This window comes from Schistocerca nitens, chromosome 4 (assembly GCF_023898315.1).
Source record: "Schistocerca nitens isolate TAMUIC-IGC-003100 chromosome 4, iqSchNite1.1, whole genome shotgun sequence".
Lineage (NCBI taxonomy): Eukaryota > Metazoa > Arthropoda > Insecta > Orthoptera > Acrididae > Schistocerca > Schistocerca nitens.
Window position 1 is genome coordinate 79,904,392 of NC_064617.1, and position 24,057 is coordinate 79,928,448.

General features: G+C 37.9%; 1 protein-coding gene across 1 annotated transcript in view; it reads left to right on the forward strand.

Moving 5' to 3' along the window:
• The first annotated feature begins 625 nt into the window (after nt 1–625).
• Nucleotides 626–24,057, forward strand: part of LOC126251451 (leucine-rich repeat-containing protein 38-like) — a 29,792-nt gene continuing 6,360 nt past the window's right edge. The window contains exons 1-3 of the mRNA XM_049951879.1: nt 626–779; nt 1,235–1,481; nt 9,633–9,907. Coding sequence (XP_049807836.1) covers nt 778–779; nt 1,235–1,481; nt 9,633–9,907 — 524 coding nt within the window. The 5' untranslated portion in view covers nt 626–777. The remainder of the gene's footprint in view (nt 780–1,234; nt 1,482–9,632; nt 9,908–24,057) is intronic.

The window sequence follows — 24,057 nt, forward strand, 5'->3', positions numbered from 1 at the left end:
TGACCTTGAAGAAGGAGGTGGGGCTTCTCTCAGTAGCTAATGTGCTATAAGCTGATGATAACCTCTGGTTCTAGAATTCCTTCTTACAGGGGCCAAGTTAAAGTGTGCAATCAGTACCTATTACTGAAGAAAAACAGTTTAAACTTCAAATTAAATTCAGCTAAGAAGCTGCTGGTTGGTAGTCATTATTGGAAAATTTCATTGTCTGAGGTAGTCTCATATCTCTCTGTAGCAAATACAAGGGGGAAAACATTTGGTTAAACTTATGACCAATAAACACAACCAAACATGAGTTTTCATGTCATTTAAGTGGTAACTAAGTAAACTGCCCAGTAAGCATTTTGCTTAGTAAATAAGAAGTAACTTTCTCCACTATTCATTTAATAAATAAATAAAATGGATTACTTATAATCAACAATTGACAGAATAATTATTCAGCTTTGCAGAAATGAAATTATCATTTCTCAGAAGACAGAGTTTCTCTCGGCCGCTTATCATAATCCATACAATAAAATGAAGAAGTACTAGTAATTTATCCCAACAGCAAATGTTGTTTGTTGGCTACTTGAAATATCAGGAATTTCCAATGCATGAGTATTTCGTGGAATGAAGCATCCTTGTTTTTAGGTCATTTTAATTTTTGTTTTATAAGAGGGGAAAACCAGCTACTGTTTGGATAACCTTTCTTATCTCTCATGGCGCCTGTCTAGATAAAAGTCCTGCGCTTCACACAGTATTGTTATTATAGAATCTGGATAGTTAGCAACATCACTTAAGATGTAAGTACATTATAGAGATTAGAGTTTTCAATAAATTCTGATGATTATTGCACCCATCCCTTTGTTTTTCTCACTTTCTTTGCACAATTTTGCTGTGAATTTAAGAGTAGCTTATAATTCAGTGTCATAAAAGTGACTTACATATGTGCATGTGATACTTGAAATAATTGAATAGGATACAGCTGTAATAAAATCCACAATTATTTGTTACATTGCTGTTAATCCTTGCACAAAATATTATGAATAAAAAAGTGAAGAGTGTATGTTTAATTCAGACTAAAGGCATTGTCGTTATATTCTCCATTCATCTGTATGGTGCATGTGGTAAACATATGAACTCATTGAAATACGATTTCACCATTATTATTGACAAATGGATTTTTTTATCATCACATTAACAAACTTAGACTTAAGTTGCTTAGAAAGTGTAAACATTAATATTTTTTATAATATAGGAAGCACCTGTTAATACTGTTCTTGGCAGTACTCTCTGCTGGGAGTAATACTGTTGATGATGGTGGCTGTATATGTGATGTGAGTCCTAGTGGTCATATAGCAAACTGTGAGTACCGTAATTTAACAGCTGTGCCTGACTGTGTTCCCCGTGAAGTCCAAATGCTCCTTGTCTCAGGAAATCCACTGCTTTTAAATAAAGAGACTTTCCATCGTTTTGAAAACCTGACAAAACTTATCATGCGGAAAGTAAGTATTGAGTACAACCACATCTATGTGTACTAATTGTATTATATTTTGTATAGCAAATAATAATAACATAGATCATAAAATTAAAAAAGTGTTAAATTATACATCATATTGGAATGTGGAATCAGTAACTTACACACTGAAACAATGAAGCAGCAGTTAGACACTGCATTAATAAATAACTAGAACTGAACTATTATAAACTGTTTGCCACTTTTTTTTATTTTTTAAAGGGGGGGGGGGGGAGGGAAGGGAGTTGCTTTCATGTTTGTACTTCCTATCACTAGTTTAATATCAGCATATCAACACTGATATTTATCATATGTCAACAGTTATCTATCCTGCAAGGAAAGAAGCCTAATTACAATGAGCACTGTTAGTTGACATGCGTGTAACAGAATCTTCAATTCCTGAATCTAGATAACCAGATAATTCATATAAAGAGCAGTTTTCAGTATTGTTTGACTTTATAGAGATTCTCAATTTCTTGTTTAACATGTTCTGGATCATTCTAAAGGGAAAATGATTCTGAACAGGTGGAAAATAGAGGAAAAATAAGAATTACGTATTCAATTCCAAGGATATAAAACTTGTACTTCTCCAAAAAGTATTAAGTGAGGGAAAACATTGAAAAAGAGAAACTTTTGTTGTACATTTTGGCACAAAGAGTAATATTGTTTGTAAAATTATACTGAAAAATTGTACATTTGTTACAAACAATAAAATTCCACCTGCCATTAAGAAAAATATACGTTTTATCAAAATAGTGGAATCAACTTATAACTTGATGAAATTCATTGTAATGATACAATAGATCTTTTAGAAATTTGTCAACATTTTTCAGGAAAGTTGGAACTTATCAATATTTCAAAATTATGTATTAAATATGCCAGCTTGTTTTATTGTCTTCAAAAATGAGAGACCTTTCTGAAAACTGTAGTGCTTGAAAATATTATGAGAAAGAATGATATATTATTTATATTACAGTTATTCTAATTGGTTCCTTTTCTGCCTAAGTAATATTCACATTTAGTAAATATTAGTATGGTAATTATTGTACTGGGTCTCAGGTCCAAGAAACAAGAATTGAATAGGTAAAGTTGCAAATAAGAGGCAAAGACAACAAAGGTAAATAATGAGAGAAATTATTTAAAGTCCTAGGTCACAAGAAATATGATGAGTAAGAGAGGTTATTAATCCAAACTGTAAAAGTAGGACTCAGATAATAGGATGCTTATAACTGTTATCCTCTGAAAATTATCAGAGCTCTCCTGTAAATGCTAAGTTTGCAGTAGCACTTAAACAACAACTGAATAATGTCACTGAAAAACTGAAAGTACTCTTTATAATACCTGCATTCCTGGCAACTGTGTAAGTTGTCAATTTAGTCTTTTGAAATGTGGATGCAGTAAAACAATATCTTTGATGATAGCTATTATTGATATTACATTCAGATACAAATTATGAATCAGACCATACATTGATATTTCGGTATTCCCCTTATAATCAACCTTGTCAACATATGTAATGGAGTCAAGCTTTATACTTTCATCCCCAGTGGAAAGATGCTAGATTGTTCACTGAGAGACCTAGTGTGATTGTCGAACCATTTCTTAACTGCCATAATTTATTCTCAGTTAAGGTAATTGGATAGATAAAAAGTTTACCCACCAAGCGGTGGCAGGACACACACATAGAAGAAGATCATAATTATGCAAGCTTTTAGAGTCAGTGTCTCTTTCTTCAGGCAGAAGAGTTGAAGTGGAAGGAAGAGGGATGAAGAAAAAGGACTGGAGAGGTCTAGGAAAAGGGGTAGATTTCGGAAAAGTCACCCAGAACCACAGGGTAGCAGAGACTTACCTCTGGTCCAGGGTTCTGGATGATTTTTCTGAAATCTACCTCTTTTGCTAGACCTCTCCAGTCCTTTTCCTTGACCCCTCTTCCTTCCCTTTCACCTCTTTTGCCTGAAGAAGGAGCCACTGACTATTGAAAACTTGCCTAATTATAACCTTCTTTTATGTGTATGTACTGGCACCACTTGGTGAGTAGATTTTTTATCTGTCCCATTACATTAATTGTCAAAAGTTGATTGTGTTCATTGTTATATTTTATTCTCATTCATCACTGGTCCCACACAGTAACAGATCAATAAGAAATCATGGAAAAGTTTTAAAAATTACTAATGTCCCCCTTCAGGATTGGGAGCTCATATCCCACCCATGCACTGACTACAAAATATTATATATATTTCAAATATTGACTCAGGACTTATTCAACTTAACTTTATTGCCTGCTTCCATCTTTTGGTTATTTAGAATCCACAAGTGTAATTAGTTTGGCTACAAACCATGTTAATTACAAAATACCAGTAATTTCAGATTTCATTCTCATTGTTCATTTGTAAACATATACTCAATTACTAACTTCCTGATGAAATAGGTGAAAAAGCTACACAAATAACTAAAACATTCATACAATCTGTGACAAAAATATGTTAGTATTCTTGCATTCATTTAGTTTCAGAGTAATTAAGATCCTTAGTCAAAACATTGTTACGAAAATAGAATCCCATATTTAGACAAACTATCCAGTAAATCCTTTTTAAAATGAATCTTACTCTGATATTCTATTACCCAGAAGTGCAAATCTTTAATTGTAATTTACAAAAATCTAATAAACAACAATAGCTAATTTCAGTTTTGATTAAGGAAGCTTGTTGTAAGCCGTGTAAGGCCAGACTGGGTAATTTGAAAGGAGCCAGTATGGGAAAATGTATCACAGACAATGCAGTATAAATTAAAAGTGAGAAAATGTACTGTGATTTTTCTAGATTTCATGTCCAGGAGTTCATTCAATTATCCAGTAACTGTTCTAAATGCTTAATGGAACATAGAGTGCATGATTATTATTATTATGGACTATGTCAAACTTCAGTATTGCTCACTATGACAGTAGGATCACACTGTGAACTGCGTTATTTCCAAATGATAATCCTGTGCACGTTTTGTTCGTATCTATTTTAAGGATGGATCTGAAAGACAGTAAATTAAGAGTTTTAATTTATAATTATGTTAATTATCTGTTTTCCACTTTAGAACTTTTGTAAAAAATGTTAGTTTACTGCACTCAAACAATCACATTATAGAACATCAGCTGAGTTTAGTATATGGGTATCCATTTTTTCTGTGCATAATTTAATTAGATGAGACTCGATCTGGTTGTTAACAATAGTTCATTCAACATCTCAGGGCAAGTAAAGTGGCTGAACTGTAAATTTAGTGTAGTCTACATGATTGACAACAGCCTACTTTCAACCACCAACTTTTCAGCCAGATTTGTCAGGGGTGCAGCTGCTGCAGGCATATTTGTACAGGGAAATGCTAGCCTATAGGTTGTGTAGCACACCACAACATACATCTATTTCTACATCCACAAGGAACAAAAGCACAGTCTTAACAAATTAAGAAAACCTTATGTATATCCATTGGGCTGTAGGCACTACTGGCCCAACTCTCGCTAAAGTCCTCTTAATATAAGGCCATTAAATGCCATTATGAATTAGAACACAGATTTTGATGGACAAATATTTACTTAAAAACATATCTTTAAAATCATCCTCTGCACTCTGTTGAAAATGTTCTCCCTAACTTGGTGATCAACAGTAGAACAACTTCACATTCTGTCTGTATGTATAATGAGTTGTTCCTCTCCCATGAAATCTGTACTTATCTGTAGGTAGTGCACCGTGGACAAGGAGACCCCTCTTCTATTTTGATAAAATATGTCAAAAGTGACCAGAATGTTTACAATCTTACATCACTGGTCTCAAATAATTGATAAAGAATTCACAAGATGTGCCTTTTCCTATCCACAACTATCAAACTCAATGTTTCTTTTGCAGAAATAAACTGCATTTTCTTTCTGTGGAAACTGTAGCTTCAGTACAAGTCTTATAGTATGTAACTTGTAATCACGTTTCTAAGGTCTTCATCCTATAAGATTTCACTGTGTCTTTTGCTGTCTGTATTTCATAGGAACCAAAACTAGAGAACAAGCAACCTCATCTACCAGGTGGCACTTCATGCCATATGAAACCCAAAATCAAACAATATAATTCATGTAGCTTAAGTCTCACCACAGCATTATTCATATTGAATAAACTGATCTATATGCTAAACAAATTCACATTTCAAGGGAAAGCAAGCACAGTAGGTTTTTTTTCTGTTAATCATTAGAAGTATGAACTTACAAAAAACAGGGACCCCTAAGAGAAATGTTAGCAACAGATAGAAAGGATCACCCTGTGCATTGAATGTGTGTTTCTGAAGGCCTCATTCAACATGTTAAAGAGACTGCACCACCAGCCATTTGATAAGTATAGCAGATGGAATGAACAAAGCTGTGATCTGGGCTTTGAAGCCATACTTAGAACATTCCAGCAACTGGCAGACAAGATTGAGAAGACCAGTCATGTCCAAGGAATTTCAACAAAGCTCACAATTCGCAGCATTGTCCACAGAACTGATCATGGCCTTCCAATTCTGAGTTAAGTGGAAGGCTTCAACCAGAGACTTCAAGGATTCTGTGACAACCTAGGCTCTGACTTCCCAGAGTTGCATCATACAGTTGTGAACAGAGTTAAAAGTCTCATGAGCGCACTCCCTCTGCAGGTAATTTCTGTTTTCACACAAGCAATAACTCAGATACATCACTTAAAACTTCCAGGCTAATAGGCCATGGTTGATGTACAAAACTTTCTCCTAACATTTTTATACAGTGAACATGGCCAATTAGCATGAAAGTTTTAGGCAATGTCTGTAGCATCCATTAAAGCTCACACTGTATGATCATATTACACACTTTTGGACTTGGAAAACTTTAGGTTGGTTTGATGAGCTATCCCCAACAAATGATTATGTATGCATTATGGAATGAAAGGGCCTAAATGAAGTGTGTTAGCTTTTTTTATTTTTATATTACCTATATCTGACAACATTTGGCTAGGAACTATTTATTTGCATCCATGAATATATCATTAACCAACGTTTTTAAAATGTAGTTGATGCTGTTTGCTGTCATGTTTGTGTCTACCATCTGCAAACAAAAAATCTTGGCATTGGATAAAGTGCCTGACTAAAGGATAAAATTCCCTTGGTTTATATTGGACGTTGATTATTTCTTCGGTAATCCATTGTCTATGGTGACCTTGCTTTTTCTGAGAGGTTGTTTTTGGAATGCAACTTGAAAATGGCACATTAGTGTGTTAGGAAATGAATCTTACTTCTCAGTTGTGCCTTGTGCTCGAACAGATTTAGTATGACTTTTCCTACCTCAGTGTAACTTTAAAACTGTCATTTTTTATTGTTTTATAACTCTGATTTCTCTCTTTTGTACCATCGTTTTTGTTATAGAGCTCCTATTTTTGTAGATGTAACACATAAAGCCATAATGAGTGGAGATTATTGTTTGCAGAACTTTTACACCACAGTCACTATTATCAATAATGGTGATCACAATATCAATGAATGTCTGGCTTCTATCAGTCAGTCTTGTGGGTACATTCACTATTATTTTTATATTACACTGTAATAATGCTTCTTTTAATATTGTTTTGTTTTCGGCAATATTATGAAAAGGATAGATTGTTACTCTCCTTATAGCAGAGATGTTGGTCATGTGTGTGAGCTGCATTTGTGACTGTGTGTGTGTGTATGATGTCTAGTTTGGAAGTAGGCCCTCTGGCTGAAAGCTTATTTGTATAATAGCCTTTCTGCCATACCTGTCTGTGACTTAACATCTCTGCTGTATGGTTAGTAGCAATCTATCCTTTTCACAACATTGTAATTATTGCATCCTGGATTTTCCATTGTTTGTTTGGATTTTGATTATTTACTGTTGTCTCCACATATTGCAATATTGTTCATTTTAAACTTCAGTAGTAATTTTGTTAGTTTTGTTCAAAAATGTTGTTTATCGAATGCAACAAGTTCTTAATGGGGCAAAATTAACAGATGTGTACAGGAGTACACTAAAGATGTGTTGTAGGACTGTTACTGCTTACAGTATTGTGAGACTATTCACAGATGATTCTACTGTATACAGGATGAGTCACTAACTATTACCACCAAGAATAATGCTGAAATTATGATAGGAGCTGAAAAGTTTTGGGACAAATGTTGCATGGGACAACAGGGGCCATAATATGACGTTGGTTTTTTTTGCTAGGTGGGGTTGCTTCAGAGATATGAAGGTCATCTTTGTTTTTTTAAATGGGATTCTATATTTTGGTACTTATTTTCTGATAACGGCTATCAAGATGAATTCAATGATGTGTAACAGTAAGGTCTTTGAAGGTCAACGAAAGTCACAAAGGTGGCATGATCAACCATTTGCAGAAGGTTTTTGAAGTGATGACCATTGGTATCAGTGCAGTGCTGCAATCTTCTTATCATGGATTAAGTGGTATTCCTTATCACTTCAGCACTTATCAAAGCACATGCTCCAACAATTCTCTCTCATATATCGTGCAAGGAAGGTATGAAATGATAATGGAATCAGAATTACCCTCTGCCACACATCATAAGGTTGCTTGCAGAGTATATATGTAAATGTATGCAGGGTGTAACTAAATTCCCTTTACAGACTTTGATCACAGGTTCATAACATCAAAACAAGCAAAAAAATATCCAGAAAATGTGGGCTCTGAAATGCATACCTTAAGAGTGAAGGACACTTGCTCATCTCATTTAGTATGAAACACATCTCCTCTATTGAACAAGTGCCCATAGCTCGTAAAATATGCATTTTGGAGCCCATGTTTGCTGGACATTTTCTGATTATTTTGGTCCTTACAAACTCTTCCTAAAATATAGAAAGCAAGGAGCTTGTGGTAGAAATGTTGAAGATGAACACTGTTGAAGATGAACAAGTGTTCATAGCTCTCAACGTATGCATTTTAGAGCACATGTATACTAGTCATCTTTTTCTTGTTTTGACATAAGGAACCTGTTCTCAAAAAATCTGTAAAGGCAATTTAGTTACACCCTATATAAAGAGACAAGTTCATTCAGTGTTGAAGTTTCATCCAGACAATTAGTAATCATAGTCTTTTATCTGATAAATTAACATATTTTTTTATCAGAGAGTTACATAATAGGGTTTTACAATGACTGCTATGACGTAAAAGTAAAAATTAATCCAAGAAAGAGGGAACTCCCAAAACTGCTTTGCATCTTTATGAATCAACTAAATGGTTGTAGGAAAATAACTTGGTGCCATTTAGAACTTTTAAATTAATATTGGAAAGGTGTGAACCATTAAATAAGTATTCAGAGGAATGAATGCTGAATAATTTTTTTATAAAAAATATGATTTACTTAGCAGAATGAATCTTCACTTTGCAGTGGAGCTTGCACTGATTTGAAACTTCCTGCCAGATTAAAGCACTGTGTTCAAGTCTGGGACTCAAACCTGGGACCTTTTCTGGTCCAGTACACAATATTAATCTTGCAAGAAGTTTTGTTATTTTCTTAGTTTAAATACGAACTATGTTGCACTTTATCTTTGTATCTGAAGTACTTCCAGCTGGCGTCATTTTATGCCTGGCCACTGCAAATCATATCTACCACTGACCACAGCAAATCATAGCTATCAAACAACACTGTGTTCAGTAACAGTGTAATAGCTATTGTTTATTATTATTATTTCATTTCAGTGATATTTAATTTGCAGCAGTATGTATAATTACTTAACATTCCAATATATAAGGCAGTTTCAGTTTCTTTTGCAGTTAATAAACACTTAAACCTTTGTTAACTCCTTGTTGTCATTTCAGCTTTTGTAGCAGTTTGCTACAAAGCTGAAAGCACAGGTGTGTTGCTTGTGCCCCTAATTTCCCCACAGCAGTCTGCAATCATGGTAAGATTTCTTTCATCTCATCCTTTGCCCTCCATACCCCTCTCTAAAATCAAGTTAAATATCATGCATATAATAAAATATGTAACAATATTATGAAAAGGAAAGTTGCTACTCATGATATAGCGGAGATGCTGATAATAAAATATGAATTGTTTATTGTAGCATTGTGTTTGGAAATACTATGTGCCACAATTCATTAATTTATAATTTTGTAACTGCTCACATTTGATACAGGTAAATGGAGTAAACACACATCTGCCAGGGAATCTGTTTTCTGGAAACCCATATATAGAGTGGATTTCAATGGGTTGGAATAATTTAAAATCATTACCAAACAACCTTTTTGCTGGCTTGCTTTGGCTGAAGAACTTGGATTTGTGGGCAAATGAACTTACAGAAATACCACAGGCTGTAAGGACCACAACATCTCTTGAAATTCTTACCCTGGATCGGAATAAGATTGAGACACTGGACGTTGAAATACTGGCCCCACTTTCCTCACTTAAGAGGTATGTTAAAGGTAACAGTCATTTCAATTAGGAGTGAAGGAAACAAAAATGACCAAATACAAGACCTGAAATGGCTTATTAGAATTCATCTATTAACAGTTTACTTTGCATGGTTTTTGTCAGTTCACAAAATTATAACATTAAAGATAAATTTAAGTCTGTGCATATTTATATTTTTCTGATAATTATAAACAATATTTATTGGCTTAAAAGATCACACATGATTGTTTATCAACACATATACAGAAGTCATACACAAAAATTTCCACAGTTACATGAGTAAATGAACTCCAATGATTTCAATACAAACAAAGCACATTTTATAAAAGAAGCCTGATATCCACATAAGGTTTATCACCTTTCAATTTCTTCAGCAGTTCTTCTCCATTTACTTACACACAATCATGCAGACTTACTCTTGATCCAAATAAAACGAGTTTCCATTAAACACTGTTTAAAAGCTTTTCTGAAAGTTATGTGTTATTTCAGTCCTTTAATTTATCATTGAAGATTATTAACAAATTTTATTGCTTAGTAGGAAAGGTTTTTCAAGATTTTAGTTCCCCCCCCCCCCCCCCCCCCCCCTTTGGAATATGAGTGCCTTCCTTGTTATTACCGTATGATATGAGGGCAATTCGAAAAGTTTATGGAATCACAACCACATGTCAGCACAAGTGCCCACAACATAATAGGTCATCCTTATATGAGAAAAAATGTGGTGTGTCAGTGCTCTGGGTAAAGATCTATGCTGTGGGTATCTCTCTGTTGTTTCCATGTAGTGATTTGCGATGATGGAAAAAATTGAGATTCGAGCAGTGATTCAATATTTTCTAAAGAAATGTTTGAAAGCAAAGAAAATTCATGTCAATTTTCAAAACACAGGGGGCTCTTCTCCTTTATATTAAATTGTGGCCAAGTGGACAAACTAGTTTGAATTTGACCTAGTTTAAATTTGACAGGGACAGGTTAGGTGATGATCTGCATAGCTCTCGGCCATGATGTGCTACTGCCCAGTAAATTATTGCAAAAGTGCATAAAATGATCATGGAGGATCACTGAATGAAAGTACAAGAAATTTCTGAAGCTACACAGATGTCATCTGAATGGGCATATTGCTTTGTAACTGTGGAATTGTATATGAGTAAATTATCTGCTAGATGGGTGCCACTATTCTTAACACAGTATCACAAATGCATCAGAATGGAAATGTCCAAAAACCGTTTGAACCATTTTCAAAGCAACCAACAAGATGTTTTGCAGTAAAAAAAAGCCAGGTTTGGTAAGAAAGAAAGTCATGTTTCATCAAGCCAAAGCACACCCACACACAAATGTTATTCTCATGACAAAAATACATGAACTAAGACATTATGAAAAGGACAGACTGCTACTCACCATACAGTGGAGATGCTGAGTAGCAGACAAGTGCAACAAAAAGACTGCTAGACAAGTAAGCTTTCAGTCGAAAGGCCTTCTTCTGAATTAGACAACATACACACAAATGCATATCACACACACACATGACCACTGTCTCTGCCTGCCGAGCACAGACTGCGAGCAACAGTGCATGATGGGAGAAGCAGTCTGGATGGTGGGGATAAGGAGAAGGCTGGGGTGAAGAGGGAAGGGATAGCAGGGTAAGGGTGGGTTGATAAAGTGCTGCATGTGGGTGCATGCAGGGATGAGGAGATGGGGAGAGGCTAATGCAGCTGAGTGCAGTCGGGAGGTTAGGTGGAGGGTGGGGAGGGGGGGAGGGTTGAAAAAGGAGAGAAGTAAGAAGGCTTTGGGTGCATTGCTGGAATAGAAGGCTGTGTACTACTGGAGTGGGAACAGCAAAGGGGATAAGTGGGTGAAGGACAGTGACTAACGAAGGTTGCGGCCAGGAGGGTTACAGGGAGGTAGGTACATCACAGGGAGAGGTCCTACCTGCACAGTTCAGAAAATCTTATGTTGGTAGGAAGGATGCAGAAGGCTCACATTGTGAAACAGTCACTAAAATGAAGAACACTGTGCTGGGAGTGTGCCCAGTAGTTGGGTGGTCCAGCTGTGTCTTGACCACAGTTTCTCGGTGGCCATTCGTGCAGGCAGACAGCCTGAAACAGGTGAGGGGTTTGGGATTCTGGGTAGTTAGAGACCATTCCTCTAGATGGCCCATGAACAAGTCAGCATAGGGTGGAGTCATGTGTGTGTCATTGTGATACTGTGGATTTGTTTGTAGGAGATGCCCTCAAAAGAGAAGTAATTGTGGATGAGTAGGTGACCCTTCTGGCCTCAACCTTCATTAGCCAATTAGCCACTGTCCTTCACCCACCTATCCCCTTCGGTGTTCCCACTCCAGCATTGCACAGTCTTCTGTTCCACCAACGCACCACTCACAGTCTATTTACTCCTCTCTTTCCCCCCCCTCCCCCCCCCCCCCCTCCTCCAATACTCTACCTAACCTCGCGACTGCAACTAGCTGCCCTACCCTCTTCCCACTTCGTCCCTGTCTGCACCCACAAGCAATACTTGCTATCCCTCTACCTCCCCACCCAGCCTCCTCCTTACCCCCACCACACGAATTGCTTCTCCCATCATGTGCTGCTGCTCGCAGTCCAGTCTCAGCAGCCAGAGACAGTAGTCATGTTTGTGTGAGTTGCATTTGCATGAATGTGTGTGTGTGTGTGTGTGTGTGTGTGTGTGTGTGTGTGTGTGTGTGTGTGTGTGTGTGATGTGTAATTCAGAAGAAGGACTTTCCCCCGATCACTTACTGGTCTAGAAATCTTTTTGTTGTGCCCACCTTTGACTCAACATCTCCACTATCTGATGAGTAGCAACCAATTCTTTTCATAACATTGTCATATTACATCCTGGATTTTTCATTGTTTGAACTAAAATATGGATTGCTGCCACATCCCCCTCTTATTCACCTGATTTGGGTCCATTATACTTTCATTTCTTCCTGAATCTCAAAATTTTCCTCTGTGGATGATGATTGACTGTCAGTTCTTCAGTTAAAGACAAAGTTTATGGGTATTTTGCAGGCATAAAGGAATCTAACACTTTTTTTAGATGTGATCAAAGCATTGGAACATCACCAGGCCAAGAGCATTGGTGTAAAGGGAGCCTACATTGAAAATTAGAAAAGGTTCACTGAGGCAGGTTGTTTCTTTCTATCCACACTGGGACTTTTTGGACTACCCTTGTAGTAAACAGAACAGCTAATCATATGATTATACTGTATGTTATACTTTGAATCAGGGCCGGCGCAAGCCCAAGTGCTGCTCCGTAAGAGCTGCTAAATTTCAAATTTCCGCCCCCCCCCCCCCCCCCTGATATAAACGGAAAATTATATTACTGTAGGATACACTGTTCAGGAGATGAAGCCATAAGAATCGAATTGTGTGAAATTGATTTTCAGGCCGAATTTCACTACAGATGCAGGTGAAATGGTCAAAGAGTGGGACGGAAGACAATGGAGAGATTAATAATGAGATGGAGTAACATAATAATGCAATAAATACACACCCAGGCATGGACGGGTACTAATGCTAGTCAAAATATGTTAACTCACTGCACTGTGGTTGTTCATTTCAAAGAACTGACACTCGACATCAGTCATAATTTCCATGTGTCACTTCTTTCATGTGTAATTATGGAATGAGGGGTCACAAATTAGTCATCGCCGTATCACTTCACTTTTCTTCGCTTTATTTTCATTCTAGCTATTGGGACGACGCGTGCTTATTTGCCGACTTGCCAATTTTTGAAGTAACAGATCATAAGAAAAATAAATTTTCCTATTCTGCAATCTTGATGGAGAAAAATTCTAACTTATGAGTAACATGCATGCCCAATACTAATTGCATGTTATATCGAAAGCACTTACCTATTACATCCCAAGTTGCAAGAAATTCGGATGTACCAATTCTTCTGTTTTTACGAAACACAATGAAAGTGCTTCTGACCAATCTTGACTCCCTCGGCCAACTACTGAAATGAATTTTGCAGTTTTTATTGTAGAGAACGCAACAATACCTATTGCCTGGAAAGGTGGTGATGTGACAGTGCCAGGAACTAGGTCACGTGACGAAGTACAGCAAGGCTACGGTTAAACTAGCGCCCAAGAAGAAGAAGCAAGAAGCTCACAATAAGTATGTGACTGATGATATGGATGAATGTATTATCAGGCAGCAATTTCTATGGCATTATGAACAATAGAAAGAAATACGAACTTGGCGAAAACTGCACAACTTTTGTCAAACAGAAATGAGCTTCAAAGCTAGCAAGGAAACCCTTAGAAGCAATGTTCTGTCTATGGATTTTCGTTTTAGAAGGTGTCAAAATGAACATTTTATTTTGTGTGGAGGAGAGGGCATTGTTGCTAAAAGATCATACATTCTCAGGTTTTCATCAGAATCAAAGCGACCAGTAGTTTCCTAAGATGAAACATGGATTCACATGCATTATACAGTAAATAAATGTTGGCAAAGTGATTGTGTGTGAGTAGTATTGTCAAACAAAAGTGCCGGTCAGAGTTTAATTGTTGTTCATGCAGGCGGAGACAGGTGTTTCATGGCTCAAAGACCAAAACGTCTGACTATCACTCAGAAACGGATAGCAAAAATGTTCAAAAATACATCAAAACCCAACTTAGACCAGGCTTATTAGCAATATCTTTATCCCTTGTAATTACTCGTAGTGTATTTATCCATTTGGAATACTTCTAGCCATTATAGGTGTTGGACCTGTTTGACTACAATAATGTTCAACCATTTTTTTTCCATAATGCAGAAAGAATAAAACACTCGGAAACTGCCATTGAAGGGCTTAGCAAAATTGCTTCAGGCTTAACATGTAACTGCAGTATTGAACATTGCATTCGAATTTCCAAATTAGATTTCATCTTCGGCAAAATTAGTTGTATGTAAACGCATGGCACATAACAGGCTGGCAGCGCTCTACTCATAAGAATTCTGGTGTGTATGCCAGACTGCTTCCCTGTCTCTGTTCCTCCGGCATAAACACGATGGTGCTGCCACAGTGACAAGGAAGAATTTAGTCCTCCTCCCTCCCCTTCTTCAACAGGGGTGGTCAGCAGATAATCAAGATGCCCTGCCACAGTTCCCAAAGCGCCTCCCTCTGAGGTTTGGTTTCGAATCCCCTCTTGGGCATGAATGTTGAGTTTGTTCTTAAAAAAAAAAAGAAAAGGGAGGGTTGGGGGTTGGGGTTGCCACCCCGTGCGGCCACATTTTTCACATGTGCCTTGCACCGGGGCCCTGCTTTGAAGGAAATAAGTGCAAAAGGACTGCAAGGATACCAGGTATTCTGAAGAGATTAGTACCATGTTTCTTTTTCTTCTTGTTATGATTCTTATTGTTTCACTTACTTGAGATTGGTGAAAAGATTGTAAGGACTTTTTTCTCCAAATGCAAATGCCATATCTTTGGAACAAATCAGTGTGTGAGAAATAGGGTGTTTGGTTTAGAGGCAGACACTGTTAGTATTACATTAGACTCCTAGAGCATAACAAGCCAAAAAAAAAAAATACTTTTGCTATTGTCAAAACATGCCAATCCTATTTCAGTCAATAATCAACAGTCACATCTAGAAATTTCATTTTTGCTACACATTCAGTTTCTTCTTTCTGTGTCTGATCTACAATCTCGTTCTCATTTTTGAGTGCTAAGAAATTGTTCTGTTTGACTTTTTGGCCTTGAGTGTTAATTAATCAGAATCTGTTTTTTTGAGGATCAAAGAATGCTAATTTACTTTTGACTGTAGCCCTTCCATTATTTTGTTCAGCCTGTTGTATTACTAACATCTGCAGACATTTTTTTTTTATATCAGATACTATCTGGAAAATCACAGACATAAATTGCTGGTCAATACAACTGCAGTTTCAGGTAGTATAGACAATAAACAAAATGTTACTTATTGTATGTATACAGTGCAGTAAGAAGAATACATCATTAAATTTGTTTGTAGTTGACCTGGAGGTGTACAGGGTGTGAAATTTATTACATTGAACTCCCATCTCTGGCAGAAATAATGGCTCTAAGCTAGTTATGCACAGAATTGAACTGAGCTTAGGTGACATACACGAGTAGGTCATTCATTGCTGCTGCAGCTCTACACAGAGGTCATCAGTTATAGTGGCTGGTGAAGTCCTGGCATGCCAGTCTCTTGGTAACCCATGACCAGATGTTTTTAGTGCACAGGAGACCTGGAGTATGTGCTGGCCAGGCTAATGGTGAAATATCCTCTGTATAAAGGTAGGGCAGGACGGAATGGGCAAAGTGTAGTCTTGCATTATCTTGTTGAAAGATAATATCATGGAGACTTGGAAGATAGGATACAGTGACCAGCCTCAATACATGAAGAATTTAAGGGTATAAGGGCAGCTATCCAAATTACCAGCTTTGGGGTGATAAGTAGTCAGTGGTATCCCATACCATCACGCTAGGTGCTAGCCCATATGATGATGATGAATGCAATCCAGCAACATTCATTTTTCTCAAAGCTTCTATACATGATACTTCCCATTGTGTTGCTGTACAGGAAACAACAAATTGGAAAGATGACATGGTGCCCCTACTGCATCCAATGTAGTCTTGAGGTGCATGACTGTCAGCACCTCAGTCTCTGCTTCCGGTTGACAGTGCATTTATTTTGATATAATCTATCCCTGTTTCTGTGACATCCATGAGTGCCTGGACAACTGCTTTTCCTTGAGATATGACACTATTCGGTCTTTATCTATTTTAGTTAACATATTAAACATTACAACTTGTTTTGGATGCTTTCGTACTTTGGTAGTCATTGCTGTTACAATTGTTCCATGATCATTCACAACAGTTTGAATGTGGAATCCAGAAATTATGTGATTCACTATTTCACTTGTACAAACTTGAAGCTGAAAGTCAGCTGTGGTTGTATGAAAAGTACCATTCCAGCAATTTCCTGAAGCACTTTAGAAAAACTATGGAACACCTGTATCAGGATAACTGGATGGGAATTTAAAACCTGGTTATCTTGCTCACGTCGGCACCAATGATGCCTGTCGCTTGGATTCTGAGGTGATCCTCAGTTCGTACAGGCGGCTGGCAGATTTGGTGAAGACCGCTGGCCTCGCACGCGGGGTGTAAGCAGAGCTCTCTATTTGCAACATCGTTCCCAAAGTGGATCGGGGTCCTTTGGTTTGGAGCTGAGTGGAGGGTCTCAACCAGAGGCTTCGTTGACTCTGTGACAGCCTTGGCTGCAGATTTCTAGACTTGCACTATTGGGTGTGGAATTGTAGGACGCCCCTAGATAGGTCAGGGGTGCACTACACAAAGGAAGCGGCTACTCAGGTAGCAGAATACTTGTGGCGTGCACATGGGGGTGTTTTAGGCTAGGCAGTAGTGCGAGGGGTCCTGATGAACACTCACCAGTCGACGTGCAGGCAGGGAAATCAGGATGCACTCAGTGTAAAGACACATCAGCTATCAAGATATTAGCAGTAAATTTTCAGAGTGTTCGGAATAAAGTTCCTGAATTTACTGCCCTCCAGGAAGCGTGTAACGCGCAAATTATTCTCGGGGCTGAGACCTGGCTGAACCCTGAGGTATGAAGTTCTGAAATATTTAGTGAGGGTTGGAACGTGTATCGGAAAGACAGATTAGACACTGTAGGCGGTGGTGTCTTCATTGCAGTTGACAAAAATATTGTGTCTACTGAGGTCGAAGTAGAGTGTGATTGTGAAGTTATCTGGACACGTTTAACAGGGCTAGAGGAAATAAAGTTAATTGTGGGGTGTTATTACCGGCCACCAGGTTCCATTGTGACAGTTCTAGAATCATTCAGAGGGAGTCTACATTCTGTATCGCAGAAGTACCTGGATCATGCTATATTAGTCGGAGGCGACTTCAACCTACCTAGTATAGACTAGGATGTCTATGGATTCATTACAGGTGGTACAGACAAGCTGTCGTGCGAATTACTTTTGAACACGTCATCCGAAAACTGTCTTGAGCATCTAAATCGACAGCCAACACGTAATGAAAATATTTTAGATCTGGTAGCCACAAACAGACCAGACCTCATTGACGGTGTCAGTGTTGAGACAGGGATTAGTGATCATGATGTTGTCATTACGACTATGGTTACAAAAGTTCCAAGAAGGCTAGGAGAGTCAAGAAGGCTAGGAGAGTCAAGAAGGCTAGGAGAGTATTCTTACTAGAAAGAGCAGATAAGCAGTTGTTAGCATCCCACTTAGTAAATGAATCAACTTCATTTACTTCCGGTACGATGGACGTGGAAGAATTATGGGCAAATTTTAAACACATTGTAAATCATGCATTGGATAAGTATGTGCCAAAAAAGTGGGTTACAGATGGAAAAGACCCACCGTGGTTTAACAGCGCAATTTGGAGAATGCTCAGGAAGCAAAGGCAGTTGCACTCGCGGTACAAGAAAGATCAGGAGAATGAGGACAGGCAAAAGTTAGTAGAGATTCATGCTGCTGTAAAAAGAGCGATGCGTGAAGCATTCAACCACTACCACCGTCATATCTTGGCAAAAGATCTTGCTGAAAACTCAAGGAAATTCTGGTCTTACGTAAAATCGGTAAGCGGGTTGAAGGTTTCCATCCAGTCACTCACTGATCTGTCTTGCCTGGCGATGGAAGACAGCAAAACGAAAGCTGAAATTTTAAATTTAGCATTTGAGAAATCTTTCACAGGATCGTACAAACAAACCGCAGTTTGGATCTCGTATAGATTCCCGTATGGAGAACATAGTGATAGACATCCCTGTGGTTGTGAAGCAGCTGAATGGGTTGAAAATAAATAAATCGCCAGGTCCTGATGGGATTCCAATTCGGTTTTACAGAGAGTACTCTACTACATTGGCTCCTTACTTAGCTTGCATTTATCGCGAATCTCTTGCCCAACGTAAAGTCCCGAGCGACTGGAAAAAAGCGCAGGTGACGCCAGTATATAAGAAGGGTAGAGGGATGGATCCTCAAAATTACAGACCAATATCCTTAACATTGGTTTGTTGCAGGATTCTCGAACATATTCTCAGTTCGAATATAATTAATTTCCTTGAGACAGAGAAGTTGCTGTCCAGGCGTCAGCACGGCTTTAGAAAGCAACACTCCTGCAAAATGCAACTCGCCCTTTTTTCACATGATATCTTGCGAACCGTGGATGAAGGGTATCAGACGGATGCCATGTTCCTAGACTTCCGGAAAGCGTTTGACTCGGTGCCCCACTGCAGACTCCTAAATAAGGTATGAGCATATGGGATTGGTTCCCAAGGATGTGAGTGGCTCGAAGACTTCTTAAGTAATGGAACCCAGTATGTTGTCCTTGATGGTGAGTGTTCATCGGAGGTGGGAGTATCATCTGGATTGCCCCACACATGAGTGTTACGGAAATGCTTCAGGAACTCGGGTGGGAGTCTCTAGAGGAAAAGAGGAGTTCTTTTCGTGAATCGCTACTGAGGAAATTTAGAGAACCAGCATTTGAGGCTGACTTCAGTACAATATTACTGCCGCCAACTTACATTTCGCGGGAAGACCACAAAGATAAGATAAGAGAGATTAGGGCTTGTACAGAGGCATATAGGCAGTCATTTTTCCCTCGTTCTGTTTAGGAGTGGAACAGGGAGAGAAGATGCTAGTTGTGGTACGAGGTACCCTCTGCCACACGCCGTATGGTGGATTGCGGAGTATGTATGTAGATGTAGATCTTGAATATGTGCCCCATGTTATAACCATTGTGCTTTCTTAAATGGTGAGTAGGAGGAAAAAATGCACTTTATGTTGCAGATAAGTTAGTGAGTTATATTCTGCTTATATCTTTTGTGTACAACATGGACTGTTGGATTGTCAGTTTTGTATGAATTTTTTAGACTTGTATCATGAGTGAGGAAAAGAGCAGCATCATAATAATTGCAGAAATGTAATCCATACATTTAAAACAAACATTTAAAAGAAATTAGGTAATGGGTATTTTCTCTCTCTGAATATATCATAGACATCAGGTAAGGCAGATAATACTTGGTTTGGTTTGTAGATTAAAGGGACTAAACAGGTAATATTTCTCCTTTGTGAGAAAGTAAATGCATAATTTTTCTAGATACCAAGGAATCAAATAACATTTCTTTCACAAACAATTTTGTTAAATGCATATGACAGGGAGTGTTGTTGTCCATTATAAATATTCAGAATTGAAAGATCTGTCTTTGGTGTTACTGTGGACACTCAGATACACTTGACCAAGTCCTACTAAAATGTTCTATGTACATAAACTTGATAAAGAGCATGAACATACTGGATATTTCTGTGGTTTGTGAGGCTTCCTCTTCCTCCTATATTCTCATATGTTCTTGAATGTCAGAATATGCTTTTTCATTAATGACACTGGTTGATTTTGTATTACTTTTTTCACAATCATATCTTTTTTATTGTCACCACTTTTATTTTTCTGTGTGAGGTGGCACAGTGACAAGGGTCTAGCATTCGGGCATTCGTGAGGTTCGAGGCTCAAATTCCGCTCTGATAACCTCGATTTAGGTTTTCCTTAATCACTTCAAGGGAATGCCAGGATGATTATTCCTTTTAAAAAACTGGAAGCGATTTTCTTTGCCATCTGTGTCCAACCTGGGCTTGTACTAAACATTTTTTTTATCTTCTTCCTACTCATTTTTATTTTGGATTAGTATGTGAGTAAATTTCAAGGTATTCCTTTGTTATTGTTAGTATTGTGTCACATCTTTACAATCCAGTTTAAAAGAACAATCATAGAACACTGACTATCAAAAGAATGCAACTAAAACTAACTGTGAAATCATGAGTGGGGAATTACTCACCACTCACTACTTCTGTACAGCTGGGGGAAAAAAGTTGGAGAGGAAGTAGAAACAAATATACAGCAAGAAGTATTGCCAAAACTGATTGCCAACCAGTAGGTAATAAGGATATAATGGTTGGGTAGGCGTTTCAATAAATTGATGACAAATAACCTGAGGAGCCAAAACATTATGACCACCTTATTAATAGAATGTTACTCTGCATTTGGAATGCAATACAACAAGGATTATGTCTTAGGAATGCAATACATGAATTATTATGCATGGCATGTATTCTATAAGTCCTTGGTATATTCCGGAGGTATGTAGTACCAGATGTCTATGTACACGTTGTTTACTTTCCATAAATTATGGGCTGGTTCCCAATAGTGTTCCAGATCAGGCGAATTTGGAGGCCAAGACATCTGAAGTATGATTCTAAACTTGTGATGCCGACAGTTATCCTGATGAAGGATGCCATTGCTGTTGGGGTAAACATTATGCATAAAGGGATGCTGGTGGTCTGCAGTAATGTTCTCATACTCCACAGCTATTGTAGTCCTTGCACTACTACCACTAGTCCCGCAAAATTTCAGGTGAATGTCCCCAATAGCATATTTCTACCTACATCATTGGCGCACTGTTGTTTCGAGACATTGTTCACTTGGATGGTGGTGTCCACAGACATGACCTTCAACCTGATGTAACAAGAAATGTTATTCCTCTAACTGGGCAATTCGTTTTTAATGATCCAACACCTATCTCGATTATCATGTGCCCACTGCAATCGTAAGCGAAAATGGCATGGGTTAACACATGGAAACACAAAGGGGTCATTTGCTGCGGAATCCTATGCTCAACAATGTGCATTAAACAGTGTTCTTCGAAACGTTTGTGCCTGCACCAGCATTACTCCGTCATTGGATCTGCCACAATAGCCACCTATCCAGCTTTACAGAACATGCAAACCTCCAATCTTTATGTTCCATAATGGGGTGTGGACATACAGCATCTTGTCACCTACTTGTTTCACCATCCTCCATAGGTACTCCCTACAGTACCAAATGAACAGTTGGCAGCTTCGCCGTTTCTGAGATACTCTTTACTAGGCACTGGATTATAACAATCTGCCCTTTGTTCAAGTCGCTTTCATCAGCGGATTTCCTCATTTGCGACCCGTACGGTATCACTGCTAGAATGATTCCCACTTGCCTCCACTACATTTACGAACTTTATTTAACATGTCACGTATCTGCAACGCCAAGAGGCAACATTTAATCTCGAGGCAGACAGCCTTCATAATGCTTTGACTTCGAAGTACAGAATCTGCTATTGCACAGATCACAAAAGTCAGACTTGAGGCACAGGGCAAAGGTGACCATGTGACTAGAATTTTAATTGATTTATCAAAGGCGTTCAAACAGCAAAAATTGTAAGAATTTATGTACGCTTATTTCACAGGAAACATTATACCAACAACTGATAACAGCCATATGATTTTTATTGTTCTACGGATGAAAAAAATACCAATCAGTCAATCATCAGTCTAGGACAGACAGTTGACTGAGTTCATTGTATGCACAGGATGTAACCAAAGAAAATAAATGAATGTATATTTGCGTCTGATTCCTGCAGATACTATTTTGAGGATTTCATGATGTGTAGGCTATTACTATGTGTGTTCTAAAAGTACGTAATGCAGGGTTTGTTATGCGCAATTTTTGAGTTGGTAAACATGTCGTAAAGTGCTGTGGCTATACAGTGTTAGCTATTTATTACTAACACAATGAAAAATTCTCCTATCGTAACATAAAGGCGAAGAAGTCCTGGACAAATTTAGGGATATAAAAGAAGGGAACTAGCTTTTCAATTTATCTGGCAGCTTCAAAGACATTTGAATCAAATAATCTTGACATATTTGTGGTTTTTTGCTAGTAAGTATTAGTACCCATATACATGTAATGCATCGTGTCAAGTTAAGTAACATGATACATGATGTAATGTCGTATAACATGACACATGCCATTACGCCATCCAACATGACATTTGTCATGTCATGCAATATGACACAATGTGTCATTAAAGTTAAGGAATCAAAAAACCCCACTGTGAGGTACGTTCTATTGCAAATGGACCCCAACTTTCGGATACTTCCTGTAGCACATGCATCCAACTCTTTGGAAGCACATAAATTTGTGACTAATTGTTCTTACACCTCTCAACATACTTGTAACAGGGGGTGAGTTTGGGGGAAAAGTGGTCCCCTCAGTGAAAAAGATCGCCTCGCCCCTCTTCCCAAATCAAAAAACTGATATAGCGTCCCTCCAGGGACAAATAGACCCTTAGAAATTTTATCCCCTCAGAAAAACTTTCTTTAGCTGCAACATGTGTGCTCTTTATACACATGACTTTACATATTGTTTACTATTGCCTAGATTTTGGGCTCAGGATCAGAGACCTTAGCCCATAAATTGCAAGACGCAGGTGTGCCAACACCTTGAAGCCAAAAGAACTCACTGTGCTGTGCTGGGGACGTGGGGTTAACTCGTAAAAAAGAATGAACGTGTCAAGATGTTTTGATTTAAATGACTTTGAATCTTCCAGTTAAGTCGAAAAGCTAGTCCACTTCTTTTACAACACTAACTCTACTCGGGACATATCCATCTTTTTTTGTTCTACGATAAGATCCTTTTTCATTCTGGTTATGAGCTTTGGTTCTACCACAGTTTTGAAGTCAGAGTGCCATAGCTTGGTACTCATTGAAGATATTATTAGCTCAAGCGATAACTTGTCTGGTATATGGTTCTTCTTAATTGTCTTTCGAACCATGTTGTTTGTATCGTAGCAAATGGATAAAGCTTTCACAAAAAACAAAACGACCATTAATTACAATATTTGAACATGTTTTTTGCACGTAAAATCCGAATGAAATTAGGTTTTTGAAAGCGAGTTTCCAATTTTAGCAGAAGAACGCATTTTTTATTCATTGGATTTGCTTTAAACAGTTCCTGCGCATTCCGTTCACCAAGTACAAAATTTACAGTCTATGTTTAGCTCGACTTTAAATCATCGTATCTCGACAACGGATAAAGATTATTGGATTAAAAAAAATTCTTTTTGACTTTATACATTCGTGCAAAGTCTGAACCGATTTGTACAAATTAAAGTATTGAAGCGGCGTGCTTCAAAAACCTCATTTTTTGCTTGTTTTTGCACGTAAAATGCGAACGGTGCATATTCAAATGCCGTCATCAGCGGAGCATTAGTTTCCGTCAAATTAAAATCTTTTGCAAGAGGAATTAATCGATTTGCACAATTTGCCTGGGTGTCAGTTCCAA